Genomic DNA, 17,349 nt, shown 5'->3' with positions numbered 1-17,349 from the left:
GATCCCGTGGCCTCATGACAGAAGCCGTGGGGCTGTGGACTGGCAGTGCGGAGCCAGGAGCTCAGCGCGAACACAGGAAGATCCCGTGAGCTCAGTGCAAACACAGGAAGATCCCGTGGCCTCATGACAGAAGCTGTGGGGCTGTGGACTGGCAGTGTGGAGCCGGGAGCTCAGTGCAAACACAGGAAGATCCCGTGGCCTCATGACAGAAGCCGTGGCGCTGCGGACTGGCAGTGTGGAGCCGGGACCTCAGCGCAAACAGAGAAAGATCCCGTGGCCTCATGACAGAAGCCATGGGGCTGTGGACTGGCAGTGCAGAGCCGGGAGCTCAGTGCAAACACAGGAAGATCCCGTGGTCTCATGACAGAAGCCATGGCGCTGTTGCGTAGCAGTGGAGCCGGGAGCTCAGCACTGCCTGCCGGGCAGGTTGTGGCAGTGATAGATGAGAAGATGATCACAGATGGCGACAAGTGTGGGACCCCCGTGGCGCTGGGCTGGATCTGGCTTGTGCGCAAATCTCTTCCTTCTCTGTGCCCCTGGATGTCAGTGCTGCTGCTGTCCCGTTGCAAGACGTTGAGACGGGCTGGTGAGGCCAGCTCTGAAGCTTCAGGAGGGACAGGAGGGTAGTGCAGTGTGGTGGGCAGACGGAGGGTCCTGAGGACCCAAAGCCTGGGCCTGCCAGGGTGGGGGTGTGCTCCCGTGTGGCTCCAGGGACATCCTCCTGGCTGTGTGTGGGAGCCCACCTGTCCCTGGGCTCTGGACTCTGTGGCACACGTCCCTGTCCCCATTGGCATAGTGGGTTTTCACGCCCCTCTTGGTCATGCTGTGGTGCCAGGCTGTTCTACTTCAAGCCAGGTCCTGTTCCCTGCTCGGGACCCGGGAGCATGTGCCATCATGTCCCTGTGGCCTGCCCTCTCCAGGCCTGTTCCCCGCGTGGCCGGGCCCTTCCTGAAATGGCAGCGTTCCCAGACTGCACAGACTTCGAGTCTCATCTGAGATCCCGTGACCCACGGCTGCCCGTGCACTGCTGCTGCCCTGTGACCCTGCTCTGGCAACACGGAACCTGTGTGTGTGGACGAAGGGTGGTGTCACCTGTGGCGCCTGGAATCCTGGAGTTTGGACAGGCAGGAAGCCATCGGGCTGGGCACAGGGGCTCGCTGGTGCCTCCTGGTGAGGGGTGCCCTCCACACCTCGGCATTAGCACAGAGAGTGCATCTTGCGGCAGTGGTGCCGGAGGGAGTCAGGGAGCAGCCGCTGACAACTGGGGTTGCCCCAGCCTGTGCAGGGGACAGGGCTCCCCATGGCCTCCTGGCAGCCTTCCTCAGGGCCAGTAGCAGTGCTCCCTGGCCACGCACCGTGGTGCTCCCTCAGGTGCCACTGGAGAGGCCAGTGAACCCTCTATGCTGGCCTCAGCTTCTGGGGTGCCTTTGCTTGGGCCATCCCCTCAGGCCCCCAGCCCTCTCCCACTGGTGAGCACCCTCGAACCCAGTGATGCTGAGACGTAGGTCACATGGCAGCTCAGTCAGTAGGGATGTCGGGTTGGGCTTTGTAGACAGAATGAGACTCAGTGCAGAAGAGGATGGCACCACAGGGAGTCTTTGGGGACTGTTGGCTGCAGAGGGTGCTGCCCTGCTCTCTGCAAAGAGACCGCAGGAGCCCCATGGAGGAGAAGCCACAGATGGCAGCCCGGAATTGGCAGGTGGCTGAGACGTAGACCCTCGGAGCGCTGTCGCAGCAGAGACCCGAAGGCTACTTGAGACGGTTGTTTGACAACAGTGTTGGCAGCACCAGGACGTGGACTTGTGGCATTTATGGATTTCATAATACGTATTTATAAAGAGAAACCCCCACCTGTTCCCAGACAGAGAGCAGAAGAGCAGATTACCCGCAAAGCAGACAGGCAGGTGCCCCGTGCCAGAGGGCAGTGGGGAGGCTGGCTGCGTGCTGAGCCTAAGCGCGCGTGTGTGTGTACATACAGGCAATTGCAAAGGCGTGGAAAAGCTTTAGACAGGCATTCAAGGAGAAGCTGAGTGTTGATTCCCTCTGGGACCCGGACTTCTGCTGCGTGGCTGTCCCTCACTGTGGCTGTTTACCTTCTCACGGCCACGTTCCTGCAGCTAACCTGCCGTGTTTACAGAGCAGCTAGGTATTCTTGGGTTGGAGTGTGGGATAGGGAAGATATTTTTTCTCTCCGTACTAATGGGAATATACTGTTTATACTACCTGCAGCTTGTAAGTTTATTTGAAAAATACTGAAATACAAAAGAATCAGTTTCCTCCAAGTGCCTCCCTTTCAAATGGGAAAGTCTCCCCTGAGGTCTGTGGTGCTGTAGGTGGCAGGCTTGGCGGGAGGTGTGGCCAGGGGGGAACACCCACCAGCCTGCTGTGTAGAAACCCACGTGGGAGCTGGCGGGGACAGAGGGGTGACAAGAATGGCATGTGGTCGGAAGGGGTCCTGCGCCAGGTGGGCAGCTGGGTGGGTGGGGGGTGGTCCGGAGCGTGTGTGGGGAGCTGCTGGTTTTGTGAGTGTTGGGGCAGGAGTGCCTGAGTGGGGTGTTGAGGGCCCGGGCGTAGGACACACGCTGTTCTGGTGGGAGGAGGTCACGGTTAAGGGAGAGCTGTTGACTCTGTGCTGGCCGTTCTGACACCTGTCAGTCTGGGTTGGGATGCAAGCAGGCTTCTTTCAAGTGTCAGCCATCTGCTGGCGGAGGTGACGTGTGTTTGTCCCCGAAGGGGCCGGGGTCTTTGGAGGGATGGCCTCAGAAGGGAGGTGAGTCCAGAGGGCCCCGGGGGAGTCCCATCTTGGGGGAGGGACTGAGGTCCCCAGAGTGGGACCAGAGTCCCCGTGCTGTGGGTGAGCGCTGCATCTCACAGCCTCTCGGGTACCCCCAGTGCCCCCATGTCCCCACCTGGGTACATAGGTGGGGGTGAGGTCTCCACCCCTCTGCTGCCAGCTGCTGTTCCTCAATTTTTGTGGGTAGCAGTGTTCTTTCTACCCTCAGCTGACAGTCTGTTCATCTCCTTAATTATTTTCTTGCTGTGCATTCTTGGAAGAACACTGCACGGTTGGAGGGGTTATTGAGGTTTTGAAATTGTTCGCTCCAAGAAGGAAACATCCATAAGGTTTGTGCTCAATCAGTGCATGACTTCAGTGGCAGGCCCTGGGAATTGCTTTCATTTCTAAAGGATAATAAGAAAAATGGAAGCAAGCTTATTTGTTATGTGTAGCTCAGAGTTCAGTATAGATATCCCCTTTGGAATAATCATCTTCGCAGTTCTGGGGTGAAGGGACCCTGAGCCAGAGGCAGAAGGGCCTGTGCTGTCTCACTTCCCGCCATGGCCGTCAGCGGTGCCTCCTCCTCCCGCAGGTCTGAGTTCACTGACGCCATCCTGTCCGTGCACCCGTCCGACGTGCTAGACATGCCCGTGGACCCCAACGAACCCACCTACTGCCTGTGCCACCAGGTCTCCTACGGGGAGATGATCGGCTGTGACAATCCAGACGTGAGTGTGGCCTGTGGGGTCCGCGCCGTGGGGCAGTCCTGCGTGGGGCGGGGCTGGTGGGTGTTGGCATTTCCTGGGATTCACGTACAGAGCACGAGGTGTGTTGACTGGGCCTTTTCCCTTTATTTTGCAGTGTCCAATTGAGTGGTTTCACTTTGCCTGCGTGGACCTCACCACGAAACCCAAAGGGAAATGGTGAGTGTGGGACTCTCGCTCTGTTTTCTCCCAGGCTGCATGGTGTTGCACTGCTGGCCTCCCCGGGAGAGGGCACTCGGTTGCGGGATCTTGTCAGGCTTAGGGCCGGTAGCCACGTAGGCATGCCCCACCGTGGCCTCCAGGAGTGTGGCTGGCGGGCTGGCTGCCCTGGGTGTGGCTGTTTCTCCCCTTTGCTGCTGTGCCTGTCTGAGCTAGCAGAGGGACTTCCTCACCCGGGGACAGCAGTTACCGAGTTGCGTAATATTCACTTTCACATTCCCCTCCTGAAGAACAGCCTTTCTGACTGCGGGAGGTGGGGATCCTCCTACATCAGAAATGAGAGGTTCTTGTCCCCAGGGAGATTTGGGAAAGATACACAGGCGTGAGCCCCGAAGCCAGGGCGTGGGTCGGGCTGTGCTCCCGACTGTCTGGCGGAGAAGGGCGTGGGTGTCAGGAGCAGCTTCTCTTCCTGACCCTTGCCTCCCCTCAGCAATGGCAACTCTGCATGTTGTTCCTCAGATTCACTTAAATAAAACCGTGTCATCTGGGCAGCATCGGGAGACCCCAGCTCTACCAAAAATACAAAAATTAGCTGGGCGTGGTGGTGGTGCCTGTGGTCCCAGCTACCCGGGAGGATGAGGTGGGAGGATGCGTGAGCCCCGAAGTCCAAGGCTTCAGTGAGCTGAGATCGCGCCACTGCACTCCAGCCTGGGCGCCAGAGCAAGACCCTGTCTCAAATGAATAAATAAATAAAAAGATGAAAACCTGGCTTTGTTTGCCTGTGCTAAAAATCTAAACATAGATATATGTTCTGTAAATGAAATCAGAGCGTGTCCTTCTGTGTGACCCTCAGCGGTCACCGTGGCAGTGTGTCTGAACCTCCGGCAGACTCGCCCCAGGTCGGTGAGAGCCGTCCTCCTTGGTGTTCGGTGTGAGGACGCAGAGGGAAAGGATGCCATGCCTTGCAGTCTGGCCCGGCTCACGGCATCACGCAGTGCTGACACAGGCTGGCCTGCCACGGGCACAGATGGCACCGCAGTGCCCCACACCGTGCGGCCGGGGCGCGATGCACCAGGGTTTCGAGAAGGGGTTGGAGGGCCCTGGGCAGGTGGGGGCTGATGGCTGCATCACATGTGAGCCGGCTGCTTCCAGTGTAGGAACCTCCGGAACGTCCCCAGTGGCCAGCGGCGGCCTCTGTTCTGGAGCCCCCGTGTATGCGGCTTCAGAACCTGCCCAGCCCAGAATCACCAGGGAGCGCTTGTGAGGCAGCAGCTTCCAGGGCTGGTGCAGGGTGCTGGGCTGGCTGACTGTGCACCTGAGGGGCTGCCACGCTCACGTGCGCTTGGTACCTGCAGCCGCGCTGGACTCCAGATGGAGGGCACCACCAACCCTGCCATCGGCCGGGGAAGAAGGACCCACCTGGCCAGGAGGAACACTGGGGTGTAAAATCGGTTTTGCTCACTGATGCGTATCTGTCGCCTTCTGCAGAAGGGCTGCGTCCCCACTCGGCGTGTCTCTCCTGCTGTCCCGCCCACGGCCTCTAGCCGCTCTGGGAGAGATGGGGAGGCGGGTACCGGCACCCTGTGCGCTGGTGGAAATGGCGCCCAGGGCCTTACTGCACCTTTCTCGTCACAGGTTCTGTCCACGGTGTGTCCAGGAAAAGAGGAAGAAGAAGTAGGAGCAGCTGCGTGCCCACGTCCAAGGAGCAAGTTAATCTATTCCTTCATTCGTGTTGCAATATTTCCCTTCATTTTAAAACTACCTTGTTTGGTTGATATTTAGTAACTCAACGTCCAGTTGAAATTCTGGATGTTTCCTAAAACAGCCCACCAAGCCCTGTTCGCACAGAAGGGTGACCTTGCAGGGACTCGCCGCCATGACACGAGTGTGGCTTTTACGGGACTTCCCCTGAGCATCAGCAGGGAGCCTGACCGGCCGTGGACAGGCACGCGTGAGCTCGGGCAGCCAGGCCAGGCATGCAGGCAGGGGAGATGCCGTCCCCTGGTCCACACCACCCTGGCATTGCCTTCCTGTGGTTGTCTAGGACTGTTTGGTACAGCCCGAGCTCCGTGCACCCCACCACCCCTGGAGCACGGCCGCCCGAGACACACATGTGGGGCCAGTGCTTCGGCGGCCGGGTGCCTCCTCACACTCCACTCCAACTCCACGTGGGATCTGGCCGCCGGGCGCTCCTGTTTGGGGCACCACTGGCAGGCCCAGGAGGGCTGGGGGCTCTTCCCCAGAGGAAGTGGCCTCCGCTTCACTGTGCCCTGCCTTTTTAGCTTGGACTTCAGTCCTCCTCCCTCGGGGGATTCACCTCTGGAGTAAACGGCTCTTCATTAGCTTGGATTAGCGGTGGGTTCTGTGACCAGCACCCACAAGACACTGCACAACAGCTGGGCTGATGTTCCGTTTCTCTGGGAATTCGTGACGTTTTTACTGTGAAGATGAAATTATCGTAATAGCATGAAGATCATGGGTCTGTGTGTCTGTAAAGTGAGTCCCGCCTGCTGGAGCTGACGAACCACGAATGTCCCTGCTCGTGCTGTGCGTTCCCAGGCCCGCAGCTCCCGTCCAAGGGGACTCTGATGTGAATTTGTTGTGAATTTATTGTGCCACAATAGCAGTTCTGGAATGAAGCTAGGAAACGTGTGTGCTTTTTGTTGAGTCAGTGCTTACCAAGCTGATTTGGAGCCACCTTTTCAGTGGTAGCGGGGAAGGCCGTGCGTATTTGCTCTGTTGTGGCACGTTGGCGATGCTGCCACTAGTGTGTGGTTCCCAGGAGCGTCGCAGGCTCTCGGAAATCCTGTCCTATGTGTTTAGAGGAAGGAGGGGATTCCCCAGGAATGCAGGGAAGCCTGTTTCTGCCCTCACACCACGGAAAGAAACTTGAGGGAAAACTGAGGCGTGAGGTTCCCAGTTCAAGAAAAGTCTGGTTTTCTTCATAGCGGGGAGTCATTACGAATGATACGTCACTTCCTTCTGATGGCTACGTCTGTATCTTTTCCTCCTGGTTTTCTTTTTTTGTGGCAGAATCTCACTGTGTCGCCTGGCTGGAGCGCTGTGGCACGATCTCGGCTCACCGCAACCTCCACCTCCTGGGTTCAATCGATTCTCCTGCCTCAGCCTCCTGAGTAGATGGGATTACAGGCATGCGCCACCACGCCCTGCTAATTTTTATATATTTTTTTCAACTTTTTTTTTTTTTGAGACGGAGTCTTGCTATGTTGCCCAGGCTGGAGTGCGGTGGCTCTTCACCGGCACAATCCCACTACTGATCAGCACAGGAGTTTTGACCTGCTCCGTTTCTGACCTGGGCCAGCTCACCCCTCCTTAGGCAACCTGGTGGCTCCCGGGAGGTCACCATATTGATGCCGAACTTAGTGCGGACACCCGATCGGCATAGCACACTGCAGCCCAGAACTCCTGAGCTCAAGCGTCCTGCCGCCTCAGCCTCCTGAGTACCTGGGACTACAGGCACGCACCACCGCGCCTAATTTTTATATTTTTAGTAGAGATGGGGTTTCACCACGTTGGCCAGGATGGTCATGATCTCTTGACCTTGTGATCTGCCTGCCTCAGCCTCCAAAGTGCTGGGATTGCAGACGTGAGCCACCACACCCGGCCCTTTTCCTCCTGTTTTTAATGTTTTACTAAGGAGAGGAACTTGTGAAGCTCCGTGTCTCAGACGGGGCCCTCCCCACGAGAAGCTGGTGGTCAGTGAATGAAAACAAGAACACCTTGGAACATTCCTGGTTGGGGTGGCGACACATTCCTGTACTGCGGTTCTTGAGCCAAACCGATGTTTCTGGGCCGCCTGTCCTTTCTGGGAGCCGGCGAGGGTGTGGGGCAGCGGGTGGGAGTGGACCTTCTGGATGCAGGTGCAGGCCACGGTCCATGCTGCTGCTCCTCGTCCCATCAGCTTCTGGTCCTGAAGGGCTCCCTCTGAGCCACTGCCTTCCTGCAGCTCAGAAGGAAAAGGGTGGGAGAGGGCCAGCCACACCGCTTCACACCTCAGCCACGGCTGTGAAACGAGGTGTGTGGTTTTCGTTGTTTTTTTTCTCCTGGGGACGGAGTCTCACTTTGTTGCCCAGGCTGGAGTGCAGGTGCAATCTCAGCTCACTGCACCCTCCGCCTTCCGGGCTCAAGTGATCCTCCCACGTCAGCCTCCCGAGTAGCTGGGATGACAGGCATGCACCATCAGGCCCAGCTAATTTTTGTGTTTTTGGTGGAGATGGGCTTTCACCATGTTGGCCAGGCTGGTCTCAAACTCCTGGGCTCAAGTGATCCGCCTGTGTCAGCCTCCCAGAGTGTTGGGATTACAGGCGTGAGCCACCACACTCAGCTGGAGTTGGGTGTTTTTTGTTTTGTTTTGTTTTTTGAGACGGAGTCTTGCTCTGTCACCAGGCTGGAGTGCAGTGGTGTGATCTCGGCTCACTGTAGCCTCCATCTCCTGGGTTCAAGCAATTCTCCTGTCTCAGCCTCCCAGGTAGCTGGTACTACAGGCGTGTGCCACCACACCCAGCTAATTTTTGTAGTTTTAGTAGAGACCATGCTGGCCAGGATGGTCTCCATCTCTTGACCTCGTGATTCACCCGCCTCAGCCTCCCAAAGTGCTGGGATTACAGGTGTGAGCTACTCTGTCTGGTCAATTTTTGTATTTTTAGGAGAAATGGGGCTTCACCATGTTGGCCAGCCTGATCTCGAACTCCTCACCTGAAGTGATCCATCCGTCTCAGCCCCCCTCCCAAAGTGCTGGAGTCACAGGTGTGAGCCACTGTGCCCTGCTAACACAGATATTTAATGATCATGGAGAATACATTGTGCATAATTTTCTTCTCTCTTTTATCATTTTTGTGAAGAGAGATAGGTAAGTGCAGGGAGTTTGTGCTAAAACAGTGCCTGGCAATTTTTCAAAAGTGAATTTGATATTTGCGCTCCACCTTTGAGCTGTTCACACCATGGCTCCCCCTGGAAGGAGCTGGGCTGGTTGGTGCGGGCTTTTAGCCTCCTGGCTTCCTGAGGTCTCTCTGCCTTCCCAGGAAAGGTGACTGGCTTTCTTCTGTGTGGGAAGCTTTTGTCTAACACGTTATGATGTGGTCCTGCCTGCCACTGTGCACCATCCCAGGCACTGAATTTTGGCCTTTTCTTTAAGTTTCTTTGCTTACGTGTTTTTAGTGTTTACTTTTGCCACTTACAATATCACCAAAATAATATGCATAGGGTTTTGGAAGAAACACAGAAACAGGAGCAGAATGGGACAATTCTGTGGGTTATAGTTTGGGCCCTGACTGAACCCTGAGTGCTCTGTGGCTGATGCCGTGCCTGCCTGTGGGAGACACACACTCAGGAGTGGCTGTTTGGCCAGAAAAGAAGGTCATGGCCCCTGGCCTGGCCCCAGCCCTGCAGGGACACAGGTGCCACACATTTGCACCATCCACGCCTTGCTCCAGAAGGCCTGGCCCCCTTCTCCCTGGGGGTGATTCAGGGACCAGACCCCTCTCCACAGCTGCCCAGCTCCAGACCCCTCTCATGGATTGAGGGTGTCTGGGCTGGACCCCGTGGGTCACCCTGGCAGCTTCATCTGAGCTGAAGGTGTGGGTCCTCTGTGGCTGTGCGACGGACCTCCGTAGGAAGGAGCACTCTGCCCATTTTCCTTGTTTCCAGGGCTGCTGTTATCAGTCAGCGATCTGAGGAAATCCTCTAGCTTTCCTGTAGGGGAAGGCAGGCTGCGCTGAACCAGGGGCTGGGGAAACAGCCCTCCCTATCTGTGAATGTGCCCCACGTGCCGCAGCCAGGGATGTGGATGCCGAGCGGAGGCCTGCGTGGCCACCTGAGCAGGCTGCCTATCTCAAGCTGGGCGGGACCCCTGGGCGGCTGGACATGAGACCACTGTTGGCCAGGGCCATGGGGGCTGGGTTTTTGCAGTCTGCCTGGAGCGATGAGAAGCAGCTGTGTAGACGGGTGGTGCTGGGAGCATTTCCCAGGACGGATGGGGACAGCGGCCAGCTCGTCCTCTGTCTGGCAGCCCTGCCACACTTGGCCTCCTGTCCCACCCTCGGGAGCCCTGGCTGGGGCTGCCTTGAGCAATAACACTGGCCTAGAGTGGCTTCCCACGTGGCCACAGAGCCAAGGCTGCTCTTGAACTCCTGTCCTAGGTTAGGTCTTCGTGGTTTAGAATTAAAAAAGCAGTGAGGGATGTTTATTATGGACATTGAAGACTTAAGGTTTTCCTAAATTTTTAGTGAGCAGTGATGGCCTTCACTACCTGTGCTGAGAGGAATTTTAAGCCAGGGGAAGCATAAGAAAATGTTCCCATTCAGGAGAGATTTTACTGAAGTTTCTTTTTTTCTCTGTATGTATTTTATGGCGTTCACTCTTAACCACATTTCATCCAAAAAGATGACGCAGCTTTAACAGGAATGTTAGATTTTATTTTCGAGGAATTATTATCTGTGTTCTCTTTGTAAAGGAAAGATAATATTGTAAATCTTTTTATTAAATAATGTAAAGATGTATATCTGTATTTTTGGATCATGTCATAGATTATGGATATATTGTTTAATAAATAAAAGTATTTTTTGGAACAAATACTTGAAAGTGCATGTGTATTAGCCCGTTTTCACGCTGCTGATGAAGACATACCCAAGACCAGGTAATTTATAAAGAAAAAGAGGGTTTAAAAAAGTTTTTTTTTCTTTTTATTTTGGGGATGAAGTCTTGCTCTGTCACCCAGGCTGGAGTGCAATGGTGCGATCTCGGCTCACTGCAACCTCTGCCTCCCAGGTTCAAGTGATTCTCCTGCCTCAGCCTCCCAAGTAGCTCTGAATACAGGCATGCACCACCACACCCAGCGAATTTTTGTATTTTTAGTAGAGATGAGGTTTCACCATGTTGGCCAGGCTGCTCTTGAACTCCTGACCTCAGCAGATCCGCCCACCTCAGCCTGTCAGAGTGTGGGGAATACAGGTGTGAGCCACTGTGCTGGTCAGGAAAAGAGGTTTAATGGACCCACAGTTCCATAACGCTGGGGGAGGAGGCACAATTGTGGCAGGAGGCGAAGGGCACATCTTGCATGGCGGCAGATGAGAGAATGAGAGCGCCAAGTGAAAGGGGTTTCCTCTGATAAAACCATCAGATTGTGAGACTACTACCATGAGAACAGTATGTGGGAACCACCCCAATGATTCAGTTATCTCCCACCGGTCCCTCCCACAACATGTGGGAATTACGGGAGCTACATTCAAGATGAGATTTGGGTGGAGACATGGCCCAGCCATAGCAGCATCATTTTGGGAAACGTGTAACGTGTGTCGTTCCCAGAGTCAAGTGTATAAAGCTGAATTTTGAAGGGGTGTGCAGTGGTTGGAGAGCGGTGTGTGGAGCTTGGGGGCACACCGCTCTCCAACCACGGGAGAGGACCTGGGGAAGACCCTGTGCCTTACCTTGGTGGTCGCTCAGGAAGCTCAGTGGCCAGTGCTGGGCTCTGCCATGTTGCAGCATCAGAAGTCGATTCCAAGGAAGGCATGTGTGAGAATGCTGCAGTCGTTCTAAGGGTGCTGGCTGTGCTCCGGCAGGACGGTTGGCCCAGGATTGCTGCTGCACTTGCCCTTTGGAAGCTGCTGGAGGGAGCTGCTTTGGCTCTGTCTTAGCCCATTCTTGCACTGCTGTAAAGAACAACCTGAGACTGTGTAATTTATAAAGAAATGAGGTTTAATTGACTCACAGTTCCGTAGGCTGTACAGAAAGCTTGGCTGGGAGGCCTCAGGAAACTTACGTCATGGCAGAACGCGGAGGGGAAGCAGGCATGTCTTGCAGAGCAGGAGAGAGAGTGAGTGAAGGGGGAAGGTGCCACACTTTTCAACAAGCAGGTTTCCTGAGAGCTCACTCACCTTCACAAGAACAGCAAGGGGGAAATCTGCCCCCCTAGCCAATCACCGGCCCCTCCCCCAGCACTCGTGATTACAATTCAACATGAGATTTGGGTGGGGTTACACATCCAAACCATATCAGGCTGTTGTCCCAGTCCACAGACTGGGGGTGGGGGTGCTTAGCAAAAATGTCTCCGAGTTCTGGAGACTGGAAGTCCAAGATCGAGGTGCTGGCGGTGTCCGGTGCTGTACAGGGCTCTTCCCTGGGTTGGAAACACGGCCTCACATTTGCCGACATGACCAACTGGGAGAGGGAGCTCTCTGGTGTCTCTTACCATAAGGATGCCTGTCCTGTCTGAGCAGGACCCCACCCTTGTGACTTCCTTTAACCTTAAGCATTTCTTTAGAGGTCTCATCTCCAAATGCGGCCACATTAGGGATTACAGCTTTCGCATATGAATTTCAGGAGACACAAACATAACAGGAGCTGTTGGGTCTCAAGGCATTGCCTTGAGCAGGGCATTAACAGAACCTGGAAAGAACTTGGTCATCATGAGGGACGGGTGGCCTCTCCCACCTTCCGGGTGAAACCAATCCACAGACTGGCGTCCTCGCTGGAAGAGGGGCTGAGATGCTGGGGGAAGGCCCCACAACACTGATACCAGCATGTGCCATGTTTTCCTCCAAGCATTCTTCGAGGGTATCTGTGGGGTTTGCTAGGGGTGACTGTGCCCTGGGAAAAAATCAGTTATTTGTAGGGAGAAGACCCCATAAGTGCCAAGGCAGGAACCAAAAGCCTCAGCCTATTTCCATAGAAATCATGAAGAAGTAACTAGAAATATAACCCTAGTAGTTATGAGTTTAGTTATTCACAGGTGATCTTAATTCTTTTACTAATGACTCTCAGGTAGGAAATGCAAACCTGGGGTGACATTGTGAAATGAATGACACTGAGGCAAGATGCTCTAAACCCTCTGTCACACCCGCATAAGGGCTGCTGGAGGGCACCTTGGCTGTGCCACAGCACCAGCATGGGGAAAGCGCCCGCTGTTTAGCCAGCTAGGGAAGGAGACGTCCAAAAGAGCTGAGTCGTCCCGGAGGAGATAGGAGGAAACTCCGATTCTCCAAGCTCTTACGGTATGGCCTGACAGCTGTCAGGGAGGCCCACAGACAATGGGAGCTTACTTGTCTCTATGTGGTGCTGTGCTTCAGTGGTCACGTTCCGTGTGTGTACCTGGTTCTAAGATAATCAGTAAGAGTAACATAAATACTAATGTCTTTGTTCTTTCTTAACAAGTATGGAAGAGTGCTGCTGACACATTATGTTCCTTACCTCATCTCGGCTAGTTCCTGAGCCCCGACCTGTGCGCCACGCCCTATTTTACCCTGTCCCCAGTCACCGACCACTAAGGCCACGCCCTACCTACACCCTACCTTCACTGCCCCCAGATTTGCAACTCAATAAAAGTGAGAGCGTCGCGGCATTCGGGGCCACTGCTGGTCTCTGCGATTTGTGGACCCTTGGGCCCAAACTCTCTTTTTCTCTATCTCTGAGTCTTCTGTCTTTTATTTCTACAATTTCTCGTCTCCGTGCCAGCCGGGAGGGGATCACAGAACCCTGAAGGGCTGGACCTTACAATTATTATTATTTTTTGAGACAGAGTTTTGCTCTTATTGCCCAGGCTGGAGTGCAGTAGCCCGATCTCAGCTCATGGCAACCTCTGCCTCCCAGGTTCAAGCCATTCTTTCACCTCAGCCTCCCAAATAGCTGGGATTACAGGTGCCCACCATCACGTCCAGCTAATTTTTGTATTGTTAGTAGGAACAGAGTTTCACCATGTTGGCCAAGCTGGTCTCGAACTCCTGACCTCAGGCGATCCACCAGCCTCAGCCACCCAAAGTGCTAGAATTACAGGAGTGAGCCACTGTGCCTGGCCGGAAAAATGAAGTTATTTCAGGGGATGACATGGGTGGTAATCTTTACGGGTTCTGAATCATTCTTAATCCCAGGGGTCCTAGATGCCACTGGCCTGCTGGTAGGAGGGAGGGCGTGTGGTGCTTAGGTGGTAAGGGGGTCCACAGACCTCATCTGTGGTTGTCTTTCCAGTTCCTGAGTGTGTAATTTTTTTTTTGAGACAGAGTCTCTCTCTGTTGCCCAGGCTGGAGTGCAGTGGCAAGATCTCGGCTCACTGCAACCTCCACCTCCCGGGTTGGGTTCAAGTGATTCTCCTGCCTCAGCCGACGGAGTAGCTGGGACCACAGGTGCATGCCACCACACCTGGCTAATTTTTTGTATTTTTAGTAGAGAGGGGTTTCACCATGTTAGCCAGCATGGTCTCAAATTCCTGACCTCATGATTCACCCATCTCAGCCTCCCAAAATACTGGCATTACAGGCGCAAGCCAGTGTGCCTGGCCCTGAATGTGTTAATTTTTTTTTCTTTTTTTAGAGATGGGGTTTCATCATGTTGGCCAGGCTGGTTTTGAACTCCTGACCTCAAATGATCCACCCATCTCGGCCTCCCAAAGTGCTGGGATTACAGGTGAGAGCCACCATGCCCGGCCTGAATGTGTAATTTTAACAGTCACACTTGACAACTGGGAAACTCCCACACTGACCTGCAGAGCAAGAGCCAGCCGGGTAAGAAGGGCCAGGTGGACGTCTCCTTTCCAGGGTAGTAGTCCAAAAGCAAAATGCGTGGCTGACTTGGAAGAGTTTTGCATGGGTGATTCACCTGGGAAGAAGGCAGGTGGCCCTTGGGGATGTGGTTAATGTCAAAATGTGTGCCCTGAATGAAGAGACCCCCAAACAGGCTTTGTGTGGGCAACATGGCTGTTTACTCACCTGGGTGCAGGTGGGCTGACACCGAAAAGGGCATCAGCAAAGGGCGGTGGCACAGGAGTCGGTTTCATAGGTTTGGGGTGGGCAGTGGAAAGTTACAGAGTAAGGTCAGTTATGGTGGTGAGGTGGGGGCAGGGAGCATACATTACCGGAAGTTCAGTTACAATGGCGGGTGGGGTGAGGCCTACAGCTAGTGCTCGACTGACGACCACGATTGGTTCGGACAGACCCGTCGTAACACGATTTGGTCGTAAGTTGAGTAGGCTATATGTACAGTACTGTGAAATGTTGTAAAAATCTTTAAGTCATTTTATCATAATTTTCTTTCATTATTGTTATATAATTTTCTTTGTTCATTTTATGCCATTTGTATCATCTCTACACCATTTTATTTTTACATTCGTAAAGTTTAAGTAAAACACTGCATTACCAGTACAACTGGTTTAATATTTGCAAAACATACAAAATACAGGTGCATACAAAAATACAAAATACAGGTGTAAAAAATACCATAGGAAACATTTTCCCAATTGCAAAACATATCAAAATATATAAACATGTACGAAACATTTTATTGGCCGCTGGTGCTTGGCTGCAGATTGTTGATGTCGTCATCTGAGGCAACAGCTGGGGTTATCGGAGTTGGTTTTTTCAAAAACGTGGTGAGCTTTGTCTGAATTGTATGTCTCTTTGTTTCTTCATAAATTTCACGATACGGACGAAACACATCGTGCGCCATCCATTCAATCCTTGCAAATCGTTCGATGTTTGGGTCCATTGCTCCGAAATGTATAAGAAGTTTATTGGAGCCGGGCACGGTGGCTCAAGCCTGTAATCCCAGCACTTTGGGAGGCCGAGGCGGGTGGATCACAAGGTCAAGAGATCGAGACCATCCTGGTCAACATGGTGAAACCCCGTCTCTACTAAAAATACAAAAAATTAGCTGGGCATGGTGGCGCGTGCCTGTGTGATATTGTGCTGGCCTAGAGCCAGAACCGGAGCAAAACTATTTTATAAAATGCAAAACTGTTTTTAGATAAGTTGAAATGGCTGCCCCATTCTCCTCACAATAACTACTGTCCTTGGCCTCTGTAAATAGAACTGCTAGCTTGTTCTTCAAAACTATGTAAAGCTGCTTACCTTTTCTTATCAGTAACTGCTAAAATCTGTGATGTGTAAACAAATGTATATCTTGACTTCTGTAAACCACTGAGGTGAATCACAGACTCCCCTAGCCCTTGGAATGTCCGGAGACCCCCGCCCTTGTCTCCACCCAGGAGGTGAATCACAGAATCCCCTAGCCCTTGAAATGTCCGAAACCTTATCATCCCCATCCCCGCCCCTCACCCCCACTCCCAAGGTGGTTTTTCGGGTATAAAAAATCATGGCACCCTCCTTTTGGCACCACAGGTTGGAGAGACGTGAGTCCTCTGTGGTCGCCGGCATAATAAATGACCCTGCAATCTGGCATACTTTTGTCTTGTGGTAACTTTCTACGCTCCGGTCAAATACAACACCTGTAATCCCAGCTACTCAGGAAGCTGAGGCAGGAGAATTGCCTGAACCCAGGAGGTGGAGGTTGCGGTGAGCCGAGATCACGCCATTGCACTCCAGCCTGGATAACAAGAGCGAAACTCTGTCTCAAAAAAGAAAAAAAGAAGTTTATTGGGAGGGGTTTGATGAAAAATATCCAAGACACAAAACACAAATTGCTGTACCGAGTCTGGGATAACACTTGAAATGGTGCACGCGGAGATGGTAGTGCTGCCGGAAGCTGGTCCGCACTGTCGTACGCACAGCTGGGCAATGTTTGTGCTGCCAGACGCGGAGCAGTCGTGGCTAGCGATTGTGGTCGGAAAGTTGAATGGTCGTAAGTTGCATAGGTCGTAAGTCGATCAATACCTATATTCACATTACAGCGAGGCAGGCAGGACTGCAGACTTTCTGGGTCCGGGCCTGCACATGGAGGCCTGACAGTTAAGGAGGACAGGGATGACTCCATGCAACTGCTTGCTGCTCCAGAGCCTCATCACCAGGACAAATCCAGCTCACAGGTTTTCTCTGTGACTACCAGGACCCATCTGGTGCCCTCCACCTACTGCACAGCTCAGCAGACCCGTCTCGGCCGTGTTCGGGCTCCTGCTCTCTGCCCTCATCTGCTCAGAGATCTGGATCATCTGCACCCCTCAGAGGACAACCTTATGGAATTGGGTGAGCTGAAGTAACAGGGGCTTTGGGAGGCAGAGGCAGGTGGATTGCTTAAGTCCACGAGTTCGAGACCAACCTGAGCAGCACATGAGACCCCATCTTCACAAAAAATACAACAGCAAATTAGCAGGGCGTGGCGTTGCACGCCTTGGTCCCAGCTGAGGTGGGAGGGTGGTTTGAGCTCGGGAGGCAGAGGTTGCAGTGAGCTGAGATCACCCCTGGAACTCCAGCCTGGACAACAGAGCAAGACCCTGTCTCAAAAAAGCCCACAGGACAAGCAAGTGCTGGCGACGCCTCAGGCAAGGGGGCCCCGCCGGGGGTCGGCCCTCCTCGGGACAGCAGGTCCTGTCAGCAGGAGCCCCCAGGCATGTGAAGGGTTTGGGGCACGGAGGCAAGAGAACACCTGCAGGATGCAGCTGCCCCCTAAGCTGAGGCTGGGGACAGGAGGAAGCGGAGGTCCGCGCAGGCGCTGAGGGAGGCCGCGGGGAACGGGGAGCACGGGCACTGCGCTCGGCCTCGGAGGAGCGGGCGGCCCCCAGGTCCCGAGGCCAAGCCCTCGCCGCGGGCTTCGTTCTGGAGAACGCTCCGGAGGCTGCATGGGCATCTAGGGCTGCGCCGGGCCTACTTCCTTCCCTACCTGGAGGGAGCCGGGGCGCCAGAGGTCCTCAGGGAACGCAGGACGAGGGCGTGGCCGCCACCCTCGGGTGCCAGTCGGGGCGGGGCTGGGCGG

The 17,349-nt window shown here is 54.2% G+C and overlaps 1 protein-coding gene across 1 annotated transcript in view; it reads left to right on the top strand.

The window, feature by feature from the left end:
• The window catches only part of ING5 (inhibitor of growth family member 5), a 23,032-nt gene extending 16,679 nt beyond the window's left edge, over positions 1-6,353 (top strand). The window contains exons 6-8 of the mRNA XM_017510711.2: positions 3,369-3,504; positions 3,638-3,699; positions 5,335-6,353. Of these exons, the coding sequence (XP_017366200.1) occupies positions 3,369-3,504; positions 3,638-3,699; positions 5,335-5,377 (241 nt within the window). The 3' untranslated portion in view covers positions 5,378-6,353. The remainder of the gene's footprint in view (positions 1-3,368; positions 3,505-3,637; positions 3,700-5,334) is intronic.
• The last annotated feature ends 10,996 nt before the right edge of the window (positions 6,354-17,349 follow it).

The sequence above is a fragment of the Cebus imitator genome, unplaced genomic scaffold, assembly GCF_001604975.1.
Source record: "Cebus imitator isolate Cc_AM_T3 unplaced genomic scaffold, Cebus_imitator-1.0 Scaffold443, whole genome shotgun sequence".
Classification (NCBI taxonomy): Eukaryota; Metazoa; Chordata; class Mammalia; order Primates; family Cebidae; genus Cebus; species Cebus imitator.
This window is presented reverse-complemented; position numbering and strand designations above follow the sequence as displayed.